This window comes from Monodelphis domestica, chromosome 3 (assembly GCF_027887165.1).
Source record: "Monodelphis domestica isolate mMonDom1 chromosome 3, mMonDom1.pri, whole genome shotgun sequence".
Classification (NCBI taxonomy): Eukaryota; Metazoa; Chordata; class Mammalia; order Didelphimorphia; family Didelphidae; genus Monodelphis; species Monodelphis domestica.
Window position 1 is genome coordinate 397,521,522 of NC_077229.1, and position 17,978 is coordinate 397,539,499.

Here is a 17,978-nt window from a genome sequence, read left to right on the forward strand (position 1 = left end):
TGAATTAGAAGTAAAGAAGAGAAATTAGTGTAAGACTTTGAAAGTCTGGCCAAAGAGTTTAGAATTTTAATGCCATAGGCACACAAGGAATCATCATAAATTCTTTAGCAAGAACCAGTATTATAAAAGGAGTGTTTTGGCAAAGTTAGTCCAGTAATAGTATAAGTAGAGTTATAAGGAACAGATTAGAGTTAGGCTATTTTGAAGACAGTTGTAATAAGTGGAGGTGAGGAAAGTCTTCCTAGGGTAGAGGCAGTGGGGATAGAGAGTAAGGGGGTGAATCTAATTGACAGTTGCATAAAACAAATAACAGAACCTCTTGTCTAATTCAATAAGAAGGGTGACAGAGAGGAGTGAAAGACAACTCCAAGGGTCACTAACTTATATAACAGTCTAGGATGAATGATGCTTCCACTGAAAATCAAGATTTAGGATGTCCATGCTTCATAAACATTAAAGTACTACAAATCTGAGTTGTTATTTTTAAATACATAAATAAATTTTAGTGAGAACTTTGGAGAATATATGGATTTAGGAAGGCTATGCTCAGAATAAGTGGCAAATCCAGAACTCATTTGAAATGGTAATAGAAATAAAGATGTTGAACTTGAATTATTAGTAGCATGGCCAATCATAAATAGGGAATTGGCATATAAGAGAGGTTACATCTAAAGACAGATATTTAGGAATCATCATCAAAGAAGGGGGACTATTGAAGTAATAAGAAAGAATGAGCTGTTAAGGAGAGTGTCTACAGAAAGAAAGAAAAAAGAGGCCTGAGAAGAGATAGCTATAGTTAGGAGGTGAGAAGATAAAAAGAAACAGTTGAGGAAATGAATCAGAAAAGTATAATCACATGGAGACCAAGGGAAGATAGTCTCAAGGTGAGGTGGGGTGGGGTGAGGTATTGCCTTTCAGCAGTGTCAAATGCCACAAAGACTATATGTTGATATCTGTTTGTTTAAATGTTGCTTAGTCTTGGTATTATTTTTGTTATTTATGTATTTATTTGTGTATATTATGTATATTATTTATGTATTTAAATGTTGACGTTTTCCCTCAGCTCTGGAAAGTGAAAAAGGCATTGAAAATGACCATTCAGTGGAAAGGCCTAAGACCCATATTCCAGGTAAAGTTGAACATTTTGACAAAATAAATGCGGCAGAACATGTTTATAGGCTATGTGTATATTTTTGATTATACGTATATATATATACAGCCTTAAAATGAACCATTTACTTCTGTAGAGCAAGTGCTAATTTATTCAGTTCCTACTAGGTAATGAGTATTGATTTATTTTACTTTTCCATGACCTTTAATGAAGATGGGGAAATAAGAGGGAATTTTTTTGTTTCTTTTTTTTTTAAACCCTTACCTTCTGTCTTGGTTATAATAATTTACCAAGCATTTTGCTATTTTTATTGGTCACTATATATAATTAGCAAAAATAATTCTTAAATTTGAACTATTGCACCTATGGATTAAATTTAACACATAGAAAAATATAATTTATATGTTATCTTTACCTTTCAACTTAGAAAAGCCACATCTAGTTTAATATATATATGTGTATGTTATAATGCTTAAATTTTAGAGCAGTGACTGGGGTAATATTCCATAAACTCTGAAATAATGATTCACAATTATTCTCTAGTTGTCTTTTGATAATCTCTCAGTGAGTGATATAACTATATACAATATGAAATTTCATATGTTACAGTTTTGTAAAAATTGTGGGTTTTCCTACCATTAAATATCACTGAGTCTAAAGATATGTAACTAAATAGACTAATTATATATTTTTTCATTTAAAATAGTTTGGAGCTTATAATGAATCTGAAAGGAAAACTGAGGAATATGATACTCAGGTAAGATAGTATCTTGAATGAGAGTATTAGTGTACATTTAATCAAGGCATTGTATCAACATGATACAGATTTGAGAGGCTTTTTTAGGGAGAAGGTTAGGGAAGAAGAATAATTTAGCAAATAATGCTATAATTTAAAAATATAATTTTAACATTCATGTTAAAAATGTTAACCAGTATACTCTGGAAAATTTTTCTATTTAAATGGCTACACATATCACAGATGAGGACCATTTTTTTTATAACCATTACCTTCTGTATTGTGTATTGGCTCCAAGGCAGAAGAGTGGTAAAGGCTAGGCAATGGGGGTCAAGTGACTTGCCCAGGGTCACACAGCTAGGAAGTGGCTGAGGCCAGATTTGAACCTAGGACCTCCCATCTTTAGACCTGGTTCTCAGTCCACTGAGCTACCCAGCTGCCCCCTTGATGAGGACCATTTTAAAAAGTGGCACCACACTATTATTCCTATAACAAATTACTTACATTTTGGATTGGAACTTTAGCAGATCACCTAGATCTTCCCAGTGCTTTAAACTCTGAGGGAGATTCCAAAACCTCTCTTACCCATTCCAGTCTTTTTTGTTAAAATTATAACCACAAGTCAATCTAGACCTATGTTGGTGAACCTATGGCACACATGCCATGTTGGGGGCGGGGGGACTGCTCCCCTTCCCCTCTCTATGTGTGGCTGAGAACAACTCCCCTCTGTCCAGCAGCCCAATGGGAGTGCTTTTTCCCCCTTTCTAGGGTAAGGGGGCAGCTCACATGCAGTGTGAGGGTTGTGGTTTGGGCACTCAGTCTCTAAGGTCTCCAAAAGGTTTGTCATCACTGGTGTAGGCCATAGGTTTATATTTTTTCTAATTCAACACTGAAATGAAAATAATGATTACTATAGTGTGTTGGCAGAGTAATCTGTAGAAAACTGGTCCCATATTTGTGGGACTATTGTATCTTTTAACAGCTGCTTTTAAGTAGCTCTGATTATGAATTTTGAGCTATAAATAGCACTTTTTGCCAAATAGAAATATTTTAGTTGTTTTTTTCCTTCGTGTATAGCAAATCTCACTTTTCATTTCAGTTTTACCTGGAATTACAATAATTTAACCTGGAATATAAATAGTTATAGCTAGTGATAAAACTAAATTATGTATCCTCTTTTTTCTTCGGTAAATATGATTCTAGACATTTCCTCATTCTATTTTTCTATATTTCTAATTTGCCATAGATTTGGTTCTTTCCTCCTTAGCCATAATTGTTTAAAATAGTTTCATATTTTGAACATTTCACTGATAGTTAATCCAATGTTTTTTATTCCTTTCCAGGCTATGAAATATTTGTCTTACTTACTTTACCCTCTATGTATTGGAGGTGCAGCTTATTCACTCCTAAATGTCAAATATAAAAGGTAAGATTCCTTAAAATATCATGTTTAATACTGGTGACAGATTCAGTGGAAAATTCATTTTGAGTCACTGACAAGGTGGTGTGATGACTGTTGACCTTGTTTAGCAGTAGCAATAGTAATGGCCTGTAGAAATAGCTAATGAATTTAAAATACATTCATCAGTAATAATATTTTTCCTTCCCAGTTGACTTGGGAATATCCACAGATTAAATGGACATAGTTAACAAGGAAATGTTATTCAAATATTTATCCATATGATTTTACCCTGTATAGGTCATGGTAAAACCGTGTTCTTGCTCTTAAGTAGTCTTCTCTACCAATAATTCATTGATGCATATAACTAAATTTAGGTTACTTTATCTAAACTATTGGATTGAATCATAGAATTTTAGAACTGGAAGAGCTCTTAAAGATAATCTGATCATTTTTGTTGTTCAATCATGTCTGACTCTGTGGCTACTTGAACTGAATGGCTCATGGGGTTTTCTTGGCAAAGATACTAGAATTACTTGTCATTTCCTTCTCTAGTGTATTAAATCAAACAGGTTAGTTGACTTGCCCAGGATCACACAGCTTTTTAAGAATATGGATTTGAACTTGGGTTTTCCTGATTCCATGCCTAACTGCTCCCATATGGTCATATCTCTTCATTTTACACATGAGAAAAATCTTAAATCTTAACAGAACTAGTTTTTCTTCATAGTAAGTAAAGAGGTCTAAGAGATTGTCTTATCTGTCCCTATGCAAGAGCTTAAATGAAGGATGGTATATATATCACTGTCTCACACACACAGAGAATTGCCATATGATTTTTGTGGGGTTTAATTTTAAGAATTTCAAATTGATTTGAAGTGTTGTCCTTTGAAGTCTACACTGTAGGTAAATTGGTAGAGAGTGTCAGTGACTAAGTATAAAGTGTGACTATCTTAAAACCATATTCTCAGATATGTTATAACATCACTGTGGTAAATAGAATTGCTCCTAACCAAATATGTGATGTAATTGGGAGCAATCAAGCATGAACACAATTGGCAGAACTACTTGTGGTGTGAAAATAATTCAAACATTTCATTTTAGCTAATTTAATATCTTTCTCCCATCAGACTTTTTAGCCAGTCCTATTTCACAGGTGGTGAAATTACTTGATTTTAGACATTTTTTATTAGTTCCTTGCACATTTTCTGATGGGGATGTTCATGATAAGAGCAAGAACAGAGGGTGCCAGGATAATTCTAGGTGACTAATCTGGATAATAAAACCAACAGATAGTGTCTTGAGGAGTAATTATTAAGTAATCTTGAAAACTAGTAGTTAAGGTTTAGGGCAGTGATGGCAAACCTTTTAGAAACCCCATGCCCCTCCCCCTGCCTTTGAGGAGTGGGGCTGGAGATAGAGACAGGCATGGGTGCCCACAGAGAAGTCTCTGTGTACTGTCTTTGGCACACATGCCATAGGTTCACCATCACAAATCTAGGGTTTGTGTTCTAAAGATCTTGGTTTACAGCACACCTAAGCCAAGATTAGAGAACCTTTAAGCCTTTATACAAGACCTAACTAGTCTTTAAGAAAATTAATTTAGAGAGCAATGAAGTAATGCTTAAAGAAACTATCATTTCTTTAATGATGGAGAGCACTCTAAGATCCAAGCCAGTTCCAAGAATTAATAAGAGGAGTTCAGGGACAAAAAATAGAAATTTAGGTGATTATATTACGTAGAAAGGAAACAGTCAATCCAGTTTCTGACTCCTGTCCCCTCAAATGTAAGTGGACATAAGTAATAACAGCTAACATTTACATAGCACTCTAAAGTTTACAAACCACTTTGGAAATATCTTATTTTGTCCTTACAACAATTCTGAGAAGTAGATGCTATTATTTAACTCCATTTTACAGAGGAGAAAACTAAGGCACAATGAAATTATTTGTCCCAGGTCACACATCTTAAAAGTATCTGAGGCTAGATTTGAACACAGGTCTTCTTGACTCCATGTCCAACACTATCCACTACACCACCTTGCTGCTTAATTAGTGTTAAGTGGGTGACCAGTGGGTGAAGGGGAACCAGATGGATTCAATGAAATCAGAAATTTGAAAAAATATTGAGAAGAAAAGCCATTTTCATTCTTTGCCCAATTAGTATTCACAACACAAACCACTAGAAAATGTAAAGGAAGGAAGTTGGTTATGTTTTCATCAGTAAACTAGGTAGGTTATAGCACCACATTGACACTTCAGTAAGAGAAGTTAGCCCTTGATACGTGAGGTTTTTACAGAATAGATTTTTTCCCCCATGAAGTTCATTGTATTATCTATGCAATGTTTGTCCTGCTTCCTAGAGTTTTTATTGCATATTGAATTTATTCCAAGTCATCTTCATATACCATGACCTCTACTAACAAGGATAACCTCTGCTACATTATTTATGGTTCCATTCCCTGAATTTGAAAAGAATATTAAAATGTTAAATACAAAAATAAATAATAACTAATTTTTCCTTTTTTTTTTTAGCTGGTATTCTTGGTTAATCAACAGCTTTGTCAATGGTGAGTCTTTCAACATTTTTATTTTATGTTCTTTATTGAGTGACCTTATTTTATTTGGCTAGATTTTTGATGATCAGATATGCAAGATCTGTCACTTCATTTTAATTTTATAAATTCAATTTCCAAAAGGACCCAACTCTTTTAGTTACCCCTAACAGCCACTAGATGGAGGTACAACCAGATGTGAGTATACGGTTAGCAGGAGACAGTGTTTCATGGGTAGTCAGTCCAGTTCCAAGGACATGAGCCTTTCCTATAACTGGTCATAATGGACCATACTTGAAGGCCTCTCAAAATTGTTGTACAGTTCTGTTTCCTATGTATATCAAACATATATAGTTTATAAAAGCAGACATTGAACATCATATTTAAAGAAAATATTTTATGACAGACTTGGAAAAGAAGAAATCTTGGGGCCACTAGACAGCACAGTAGGCCTAGAGGCAGGAGGGCCTAGGTACTCCTTTCCAAGCTTTTAAAAGAATTTTCCAGTGTGGGAGGATGTAATCTCCCTATATTTTATCTACGACTGTCTATTCTGAGATAGTTTCTCAGTAACTAAGAGTTATAGAAAGTTACAGAAAATCCTGGTACTACTGTACTCTCTAAAGGAGAAGTAGAATAGCTCTTTATTATCTGATTTCTTTTGCTAGAGCTTATTTCATTATATCAAATTACTCTTTACATAAATAAGATACTTGAGATGTATCATATAGTATTACTAGAATAGTAACTTTGCAAAATAATTAGATGTATAGGTAAAGGTTTAAATATTTGGTCTTAGATTTTTTTTTTCCTCCTGGCTACTTTAGAAGAGAAATCCATTAAAATGTATAATTACATAAAATTGTAGCTCATGTTGCATAATCACAGTTACCTTATACGAGTTTTTTATTGTAAAAAAATTCTTTTCCAGAAAGTTATTTTTACCTTGCTGAAATCTACTAGTCAATATACTTTTTTAAAACCAGAAGTATAAGTTGTAAACCTTCTGTAGTATTACACTGGTAATAAATAAATATCCAGTAGATACTACATACAAGTATATTACCTTTCATTTAAAGAAGTACATTTTTTCTATAATTTCTTTTCATAAGACCTTTGATTTCATTAGTGCAAGAATCTTTGCAGTTCTGCCTTAGAAAGCTGACTAGAATACTAAAAGGCTAAGGATCCAAATTTGGCTTGTCACACATTCATGCCTAAAGCCAAGCTCAGCTTTCTCTGCCCTGTGCCACCATACCCCCACATGGAATGTTGACTACTTCATAGACTTCATCAAGTGTCTGTATTTTCTCCTTAGGAGTATATGCTTTTGGCTTTCTCTTTATGTTGCCCCAGCTGTTTGTGAATTACAAGGTAAGACACGAGCATGTTTTTATTTAAGTCATCTCTAGGTTGTTTTCTGGTTTTATCTCCCCTCCTCCCCCCATTTCACAATTCTCCTTTTTCCATATGCCATCCAGTAGTAATCTCTGACTTTTTATTCTAGATGAAATCTGTTGCACATTTACCTTGGAAGGCATTTACATACAAAGTAAGTAAAGGCATTTCTTTTTTAATGTATTAATAGTTTTTGTTTCTACATCCCCTTTATTTCCAAACTTATTCTTTCCTCTTCCCTAAATAGAAGGTCTTACTGTTGGAAGCAAATTTCTCTCTCTCTAATGTCACGTTTATTTTTTTAATGTCATCTTCCAGTGGAGGTCAAATACCACTGAGTAAATTCAAGTATAGACAAGCCTCAGAAGAGGAAGTTAAAGAACCAAGGAATCAATAAGACAGGAAACTGATTCCACGGGCACTGCCATCTGGGTGGCCCAGGCAAATTAAAAAACTATGATTGGCACCTGATATGTGATGTGTGAGAGTTAGTGGGTGGAGAAAAAAACTTATAAGTTCAGAACAGAAGCTTGTCTTAGTCTTTTGGCATGCACGTGGAGGAACAGAGTGGACCCTTATTGGATTGTAGCTATAGGCCCATTATGGCATCTGCAGATTAGAAAAGTTAAGTACCTCTCTACCTCTCTCTTACTTTTTCCTCTCTTTACTAGTACTAAAGTTGTTGAGCTAAAAGCAGCCTCATAGCTTTAAATATTGCACTTCTAGAATAAAAATTGCTTTCTGTAGCTCATTAAAATTAAATGAAGACATAATAGATTCTAAGGCAGTGTTGTGTATCCAAAGTCACCCATATTTGCAAAAAAAGGGACAGAGGGTTGTGACAAGGAAATCACTTTAAAAGACTGATATATATTAATTTAAGGTCGCCAAGGAATTCAGCTATGTAATTCCTAAATGAAAACTCAAGTCAGCAGTCAACCTTTTATGGAGTTTAATTACAAACAGGAGGAAGAAAGGTATTAGAGAGAGAGAGAGTGAGAGAGAGAGAGAGAGAGAGAGAGAGAGAGAGAGAGAGAGAGAGAGAGAGAGAGAGAGAGAGAGAGAGAGAGAGAAAGGGGAGAGAAGGGAATAGGGCTTAAATACCCCCTCTGTTTAGGCTGGGCCAAAAGGCCCAAGCCCTTAGATAGCTGAGGCAAAGAAAGAGATCAGTCCCTATCACTCACGTGACCAAAATGGAGAAACCGTCTCAGGGACCTCCACCTCCAGCTTCCTTCAGGGCAACCTTCTCAGAGCACCACCTCTCAGAGCAAAACCTCTCCAACCAACCACCTCCCTCAGTCCTCAGACCCCTCTATCTTTAAGGAAACCATCCAAGTTCCCTCCCCTCAGTTCTCACATCTACCAATCACTGTCCATGTCTTCCCTGTGCCAATGGTGGCTCTAACTTAACCCAGGACCGCCCAGAGGTCTGTGGCTTTGCACATGTCTGTTGAAGGTCATATTCTCAAATAATTAAATCTTGATCCTTTGCTACAGCCCTTCCTAAATCCTGTTAGGACTGAATAGGGTGTAGATTGTAATTTCCAAGACCTGGTTCTGTCATTCCAAGTCTCTCTATTGTATCAATTCTAAAATCAATCATGACTCAAAGAACTTCCTGTTCTATGCTTAAGCATAGGTCCAAGCCCTTTCCATTGTTCAGCAAAAGGTTTCTGTCCTAAAGTAATCTCAGGTAGGGAGGAGAAGGACCCTCCCTACCTAATGTTGGAAATGGGGAAATTTCCAACATTCATAAGTCTTAAGAAATTTTGAGGTTTACAGGGTGAAAGCTATTTATTTCTAAAAGTTGGTATATCATGCTGGTATATCAGCCATGACTGTCTTTTGATGTTAAGCAAGATTAAGTATAATATACGTGTGTGTAATGCTCAAGGATGTTCCAAAGCCAGTGGATCACCTTGATCTATAACTTCAGATTTTTAAATACAATTTTTAAAAGAAATCCCCTATGATAACTTAGAAATCACCCTACAATGCTGATGGTTTGTAGAGCATTAACCTTTAATACCAAATACACATGAAAAGTTTTTAAACCAAAAATAATTTTACAATATTGACATTTTATAAATTCTTCTAAATGTTAGGTATATTCCCAATTTTTTAGGAAAATATTTTTAAAGTCTTTTTTTCCCCATTAAAACACACAAATCAGAAATCTAAGTAAACAAGTCATATGCCCAGTTTAAACTTATAAGTGCCAAGCATAATTCTGAAAATTGACTACCCTTATGTGAAATCAAGAAAGATTTTACTATCAAAAAGAGATAGTTAAGGGGGCAGCTGGGTGGCTCAGTGGATTGAGAGCCAGGCCTAGAGATGGGAGGTCCTGGGTTCAAATCTGGCCTCAGACACTTCCCAGCTATGTGACCCTGGGCAAATCACTTGACCCCCATTGCCTAGCCCTCACCACTCTTCTGCCTTGGAGCCAATACACTATATTGACTCCAAGACGGAAGGTAAGGGTTTAATAAAAAAAAGATAGTTAAGACTGAGTTTTTATTTAAAGTACAACCTTGCCCAGATTTAGAATTAGAAGTACTTTTAAGTTATTTTTGTGTGTGGTGGGAGGGAGGGGAGCTCATTTATTTGAGTACTATAGCATCAATCTTTGGGATTTAAGTCCTGTTAATGACCTGTTTTTATAAGAATACACAGTATTACCCAGATCTGTTTTCATTCATTCTGTTCAGTGGTGAGCACAGTAGTTCCTTGTGTTCTGGAGAGTGATTTCTTCTCTTAGAAAAGCTAGCAAAGTAACTATATTGTACACTGATATGTTAACTTATTTCTTTGAAGTGGGACAGTGTTTTCTGTACTTTGACAGTAATTTGTCAAGATGCAGAAGTTTGAACCTTGAGGCCTAGAAAGCTGTCTGAGAGGAACAATGAAACAACTTCGTTGTTATCTATGACAAAAACCTTTAAAATGATCACCTCTAACCTTTTGTTTTCGTTAAACTAGCTTTTGCACACACCCCTGCAAGCTGATTCAGATTGCTTCAGTCTTCTTGTGGGATAAGTAGGATTGGTTGTAGAAAACAAGAGCATATCATACCAGTTTGCTGGTTGGTCACTTTGGAATGTAGTCTAACAGAATGAGGGAAACATCCAGTATTGTTAAGCTTAATCTTTTTGTATGATGTAAGAACTAAATTAACTAGAAAATTACTGCTGATATGCCAAAGGTAGAGATACCATTTAGAATTTAGTTGAATAAAACTTGAGCTGGGCTTTATTAATATTTTAGACTGGCGCACATTTTTCTTTCTTAACTTTTAGTGACAAAAAGATTTTGTGTTCTTGCCTTCAATTAATTTTTACTCTCAAACTAAAACAAGTGAGAATATCATACACTAAAAGATGACAGGTGATCATATAAAGGGAAGAAGATACAGTTGTCAATGCTCATATTCTGCTATATGAAGTATTTCTATTTCTACTCCAGCCTCTTAATATTCACCTTAGTTATTATTCAGTCTTATTCACTCAAATTACCATAATGGATGTGATATCAAATATTTAACATATATTTCCTCTTGTTTTTGCAGGCTTTTAATACATTCATTGATGATATCTTTGCTTTTATCATCACTATGCCAACATCACATAGGCTGGCATGTTTTAGGGATGATGTGGTATTTCTTGTTTACCTTTACCAAAGATGGTGAGTTTTTCCCCATTTACTTCCATGTTTTCCCTCCTGTGCTTTTAATGTACTGTTGTATGTTTCTATGTGGGACCTTGAGCATATGTTCACTTTACCCTTGAAAAATGAGCATTTACATGCAATGGTTCCATACATAGTTACATTAGTTTGTTTCCTAAGCACTGGTGATTTGACTCAAAAATAATTCTTCCTAATTTAGAAATGTTGCTCCCTCCTATCTTTATTTATATAGCAGAAAGTTTCCATTAAAACTGTGGTAAAACTCTTTGTGCACATTAGGACTCATGAGATATTTGTACCTTTGTGAAAGGTACCACTGGCTCAGGTGCTACTTTCAGTACTGCAAGTTTAGAAATTTTATTTCATTGGTTCACTTAGGATCCCACTCTAGGTAAACCATCTATATACTAAGCAAGCTAATAATTAAAAAAAAAAACCACAAAACTAGTAGAAATTAGAATCTTAAATTATCACCTTATAGTGGGAGTTGTCAGGGTAAGTATTTGCCATTTGTATAGGGCACTACCTCCTGGAGGTCCACTCAAGAGACCAAACCACAAATTAGATAGTTGTCTCAGTAGCATAAAATTAGAAAAAAGGTTTTTGAATATTTTTAAATAAAACTGTGGTAATAAAAGTGACTCACATATTTGTAGCATGATAGAATGCCCTTCATTCTAGGGTTATTTCTGTCTACACAATAGGACTGATTATAAAAACCAAAATGCTCTGTTATACTACAAGCAGGATATCTTCATATGTTCTACAAGGAAAGATTTGTCACCAATTTACACCATCTACTCCTTGCTTCCTTTAGTATAACTTCAATGACACAGTCCAAGAGAATCTTTTCCAGCTAACTAGAAGGCTATATATTCCTAATAATAATAATCAATTAGCAAGCACTTATTGAGTATCTATCATTTGCCAGTTTTTGAGAATACAAAAATATATGTCTGCCTTCCAGGAGCTTACATTCATTTGGGGGTAGGGGAGATTGTACATATATAAATATTTACAAAATAAATACAAGGCAATTTAGAGCAGAGTACTAACACATTGGAAAGATCAGAAAAGGCTTTTTGTCAAAGATGATTCTTGAGCTAAGGTTTCCAAGAAGCAGCATTGAAGAAAGAGCACAGTGCAGATATGGGAGACAAAGGCACAGAAATAAGGGTGACAGAATCCAGAATTTGATAGTTGTGATGGACCTAACTGACCATGCAGGTTGTAAGCCAGCGTGACTAGAAGAAAAGACTTGGGTTTGTGAGAAAGAGAATGAGTTCCATGTTGGACATGTTGGCTTTGAGTTGTTTATGGAATATCCAGCTTGAAATATACAGTCCATAGTTGGAGATCTTCAGTTCAAGAGCGAGAATAAGACTGGATGTGGGATACTCAGGTCTTGGAATTATGAACATAGAAACAATCATTAAACCTGTTGGAAATAACAAGGTTACCTAGTAAGTTTAACGGTACAGAAAGAGAAGTGAGTTCAGAATAGAACCTTGTAGGTCTGAGATGGATGATAAATTTTTTTAAAGGATCCTGAGGTGGTTCATATAGGAAGGAAAATCAAGAGAAAGCATTCACTCAAACATCCAGAGAAGAAAGAGTATATATCCTGGAGAGGAAGGTGGGTAGCAGAATCAAATATGACAGAGGTCAAACAATGAAGACAAAGAAAAGACCATCAGCTTTGGCAATTAATAGATCACTGGCCCCTTTGAAGAGATCAGTTTCAGTAGTGATGAGGTCAGAAGCCAGCCTGTAGGGTAGAGAAGAGAGTGAGAGGACTTGAAATGGAGGCAAAAAAACCCAACCATCATCTCTTCCTTACAGATTGGATTAAAAGAGAAATGAGAGTGAGTAGGGTGGGGATGTCTTAAGAATTTTGAGATGGAGAGAAGGGGAAAAGAGGTAGCTCCCAGAAAAAATAGTCTCTTTTCTCAGTACAGGATGGATTGAGGTTAGGGGGAGAGGTTGATATAGGAGACATCAGAAGAGAGAAGAGAGGTTTTATAAGGAGCCTGAACTTTTTCTGCTCTGCATTGTTAATGGGTAGTAGGGACTGGATTTGATTCTCCTACTGATCGTCATGTTTGAATCTGCTGTTTGCATTCAGTTTCTTTTTGTTTTATAGTTTCCTGCTGCCTTGTGCCTTTCTTCTAATTGTTGTATTCTAGTTTCTAAAGACTGAATTTCATCCCTGGCTTTTTGGTCATCCTTCTTCTTGTCTGATTTCCTTCGGAGGTCATCTTTCATTTTGTTTACCTCATTTTCAGGCTGGTCAATTCTGGCTTTCAAGACACCATTTTCTCGTTTTAGTTCAAGTGCCTCTGTTTCCAAATGACTTATCTTGCTTTTTAAGCTCTTTTCCCAGTTGTCTTCAGCCTCTCTTAATTATGTTTTGAATTGTATTTTCAGAGCCTGTGTCCAACTTGTTGGAGTTTCTGTGTTTTTGCTGTGTTCCTTGATCCTCCTCTGTTACATTTGCTCTTTGTTCATTGCCTGGATAGAAGCTGTCAATTGTAATTTCTTTTTTCTTTTTCTGTTTGCTCATATTTGCCCTTTCTTTTTCCCCTGTAGTTGCCTGTAGTCTTGTTCCTCTCATTATGTGCTGGATCTGTGGGTTTGGGCTTTTCTATCAGCCTTCACTCTTGGAGCTTGATCAGCAAGGATCTCAGAGCAGTCTGTGGGGGGAGAGGTATTGGAGCTTGAGCTTCCCTGCCCTCTGAAGGCTTGATAAAATTAAGCCCCGCCTAAACCTCAGGAATGGGTGGAGGGAAATATGGAGTGTCTCAGCTGCAATTGGGCTGTCTTCTCTGAAGTTCTCTTCCAGCTGCCTCCCCGCGACCTGTGTTCAAAGCTCACAGTTTTGCCCGCAAGGTACTCCCTCCAGACTAGTGAGTGCCCTTGCCCACCCAGAGATCCCAGCCACTGATGGGGGCTCAGTACTGTAGGTGTGGGAGGGGCCTTGGGACCTTCCTTATTCCTTCCCCTTAAACCTGAGTGTTCTCAAATAAAGGCTTTTGGTGGGTACCTTTTAAGTTGAGTCTAGCAGGAGGGTTCCTTAGCTCTGTCCTGTTGTTAGATTTGGCTTTCAGTCTCCTTGAAGCATGAGAAAGGGTTTTCAAAGGTCTGAACTTTCGCTGCCTCTATGTCACCATCTTGACTCCGCCCCTCTTGCATTCAATTTTCTAACGACTGATGAGTCTGAGTTAACAAAAGTTAGGGAATTTTTTGTTTTTTCCCAACTACTGAAAAGTGAATGCAAAATTTAGACTGAAAACAGTTTTCTCTCTCCTGACCATATTTGGCTTCCTTTCTTTTCCAACCTTTTCCTATTTTCACCCCTCAGCTTCCTTTTTTAGAGTGGTTTTTTGGTTTGTTTATGGGTTTGTTGGTACAAGATTAATAACTTTAACTTTGCTCATTAAAAAGAAAATAGACTTAAACAAAAGCAATCATGTCTCTTCAGGTTCCTGAGAAATTTCACATTTTTAATGTGTTTGAAACTGGTTAGCTTAGACCATTTCACAATAGATGAATTACATAGTTTCTTAGAAGATACAGGGAAATGAATCAAGTAAAACTTTCTGCTGTCCCTCCAAGACAATGATAATTATAATTTAAATGTCATATGGAAAAGAATAATTCTGTTTAAATTATCTCATTGCAGGCTTTATCCTGTGGATAAGAGCAGAGTTAATGAGTATGGAGAGTCTTATGAAGAAAAACCCAAAAGAAAACCCCACAAAGATTAATCATTGAAATAACTCTATAAAAGGCCACTTTTGGGATTGCCACTGGCTATGTGTGTTGAATTTTGATCTTTCTTCTTTAAGCAAAAGAGTAAAGTTTGGATTGTCAAGTAACTGAGTATTTTTGGAAGCGTCTCATGGATTTTCATGGACATTTACATCTTCTGCATTGCCAAAATATTTGAATATTTCTCATAGATCTCTTGATTTACTTATTTATCTTTGGAAAGAAGGCTGCCAATATTTATACCAGCTATCAGTCACTGCTAAGCATTTACAACTTTATTTTCCAGAAAAGTTTAAATATCAGTCTCGGTCACAGAGTTTTTTTTTTGTGTTTCTCTTGTCACACTTGATGGTGCATGACAGATTCTGGCTATGGAATACCAACTGGTGAAACAGCACCCTGTGCCAGTGACTTAACAAATAACAACATCAAATAGGCCAGATACTGTGAAACTCTAGCAGGGATAAGTAGCATTTCTGTAGGTTAAATTATGTCAGAACTTCCATTATAATCAGGGATATTTTTTATTATTTTTATTTTAGGATTTAAATCTGCACCTTACATAAATTCCAAATATCTATATGAAATCATTCCATATTGACACTTAAGGATCAAATAGCTTGTTTCCCCCATTTGGATTATATCTTTGTTGTGTTAAAGCTGAATGTATGTGTGCATTTTAAAATTAATTTTATTGGCTATTTTACTTTTCTTGACCTGTTGTAAGAAAAGAATCATTCCAATACTTAAAGTTTTCCCCCAAAAAATTAAATTAATAAATAATACTGATTTACTATCCTTTTCTTGATATTTTTTAAGAGACTAATGTTTAAAAAAAACCAAAACTAATAATTCATATATATGTAACACAAAATTCCCATTCAGCTTTTTGATAATCTGTGTCCTCAGGCTATTTATATAAAGTTTTCTGTCCCAAATATATGTTTATTTAAAGTCAAAGTGTCATATGCATGCATTATTTATCACTTGCCTAAGATTTGTCAGGAGATCTGGGTTCTAGCCCTGCTTTTGCCACAAACTAGTTATGTGACTTAGGACAAGTCACTTAACTTCTCTGAGCCTCAGTTTCCACATCTGTAAAGTGGAAGTATTGAACAAGATGAATCTCTAAGGTCCCTCCCAGCTCTAATACACAGTTACTGACTGGTATTTTCATCGTTTTTCTAAAACATGAAAAATCCTCAATGTTTAAAAAATACCCTTCAACACAATGTTTTTTTAAAGAGAGCAAAAATCAATGAAATAAGTTCACTCTGATCTCAGTAAAATTATGTCCTTGGGAAGTTCTCTTTAAAATGTGCCTTTATCAATATCTGTGTGTGTGTGAATAAATGAGGTTCCTGGCACATGCTTTCAGTAATCTCAATGCAGAGCGTGGAAGGGTCAGCCTTAAATTCTCTTTTCATTGTTCTTCAATCTGGTCCTTTAATGCTGGGTTAAAGTGGACAATTTTAAACTCTTGACTTGTACAGATGTGCATCATGAAGAATCACTGACTAGTCTCCTATTTCCATTAATTTTGATGGGAAAAGAGCACCGTTTAAAAGTCATTCCTTCGAAGCAAATCACAGAATTTTGTCACTATGCAAAATCCACTCTCCAAATGGGAACTTGCAACATTCTTAATTTCCCCACACCCATGCTTTATAGATTGGGAATGCTGTATGAATATTTCATTTAAAACTTGATAGCAAATTCAATTAATAGTCCAAAGTATCAGCAGATTTCCAGTAAGAAGATGTGAATTTCACCTAGATGATTTAAAAGGGGAAAAAATTGATTATAAGTTGATATTTTCAAATTCCATGTTTAAGAATAAATGCTCAGACAGGTTGTTGGTTTGTAAGTGATTATTTCAAATAATCAACTTACATTTATATAGTGCCTTTCTATTTTATGTGCTCAAGGTGATTTACATGCTTCAGATTACCCAGTGGGTATTTACCTTTCCCACAGTCCACAATTTCCACAGTTTGCTTTTTGTTTTACTGTAATTAATGGATTCTGTCCTATAGACAGAATCCTTCACTGCACTTTGATATGCCAGTAATTGAGATTTTTCAGTCAGGAGAAATACCATTTTAATGTTTACAAAAAGTTTTTAAGTAGATGCATTATCTGAACATATTTGACTTATTAAGGAATTTTTTTTTTAAATCGTGCCAACACTGGAAGTTTGCACTCTTATCTTTTAATTTACCATTATGTCTTTGAAGAGATGGGTGTTTTGTTATTGTCTGGTAAGAGACATTCTCAAGGAATTTTAACTTTATGCACTTGTTCTGACAAATAAAATAGGAAAGAAAATCACATTACTTTGTGGCAATGTCATTTAGGGTTAGAAACCAGTAGAGTGATATTTTTAGAAAGTCTACATAAGAAATTGAGATTTCATGTTGCTGATGTACCTATTTTTACATATTTATAATTCCACGCTAGACAAGACTCACTGGATTTTTGTTTTTTTTCATTTGAGAGATTGATGTAATTGCTATTAACAGGTGCTGTGTGTCTGCCATCAAACCTACTGCCCTTTTTTTTTTCAAAACTGACATGCTCTAGACAAATAATCACAAAGGTATTACTATAGTTAGACAGTGACCTAACTTTACTGCAGAATATGAAATAATTCTGTTTTTTGAAGTCCTGGAAATTGTATCTAAGCTACAAAAATTAATCCCCCAATGAATTCAAATTGGCTGTTTGAGGACAGAATTCTCTGGTTGTTTTATTTCTGAATTTAGAAGGTTTTGCAGCATTGTTGTTTGATGTTCAGTCAACTAGTCTCCAGTACCCCCCATTTTTTTTATCAGGTTGTAAATGAAATGTGACGATTCAGCATGTGGAACTTTTTTCTGTGATTAAGATTACATTATATTTTAAAGAAATGTGGAATCAGTAAGTTACAGGCTGTTTGTTAAAGTAATTAGCCATTGTAAGGCTTTGAATAAAATATGCTTTCTGTGTTCCATGTGCTAATAAATTATTTATGTAAGGTAGCTTGTGCATCTCTCTTCGGCGAAGAACAGAAGTTAAACTTAAATGAGGGGTTCAGTACAGAAGATCTGTAAAATCCCTGCTACCTCTAAGACTACTAGCTTTCCATATACTTTCATCAGTCAATACTGATTCCTCACTCCCTTTGGTTTTTTTAATGTTAATAAGCATTATTGTATTAACAGTAAGATATAATGGCGTTCTTGATAGCTCACATTTCTGTACCCTAATTCACTATGCTATTAAGCATTCATTTCTAGTTCAGTTTAAGATTTTTGGTATCTGCGTCCTAATGAAAGTTAC

The 17,978-nt window shown here is 35.3% G+C and overlaps 1 protein-coding gene across 1 annotated transcript in view; it reads left to right on the plus strand.

Annotated features, from left to right (window-relative positions):
- Window positions 1–17,677, plus strand: part of CLPTM1L (CLPTM1 like) — a 31,811-nt gene extending 14,134 nt beyond the window's left edge. Inside the window, exons 10-17 of the mRNA XM_001363342.5 lie at window positions 1,064–1,129; window positions 1,818–1,868; window positions 3,191–3,273; window positions 5,782–5,816; window positions 7,120–7,175; window positions 7,309–7,353; window positions 10,768–10,883; window positions 14,569–17,677. Coding sequence (XP_001363379.1) covers window positions 1,064–1,129; window positions 1,818–1,868; window positions 3,191–3,273; window positions 5,782–5,816; window positions 7,120–7,175; window positions 7,309–7,353; window positions 10,768–10,883; window positions 14,569–14,653 — 537 coding nt within the window. The 3' untranslated portion in view covers window positions 14,654–17,677. The remainder of the gene's footprint in view (window positions 1–1,063; window positions 1,130–1,817; window positions 1,869–3,190; window positions 3,274–5,781; window positions 5,817–7,119; window positions 7,176–7,308; window positions 7,354–10,767; window positions 10,884–14,568) is intronic.
- The last annotated feature ends 301 nt before the right edge of the window (window positions 17,678–17,978 follow it).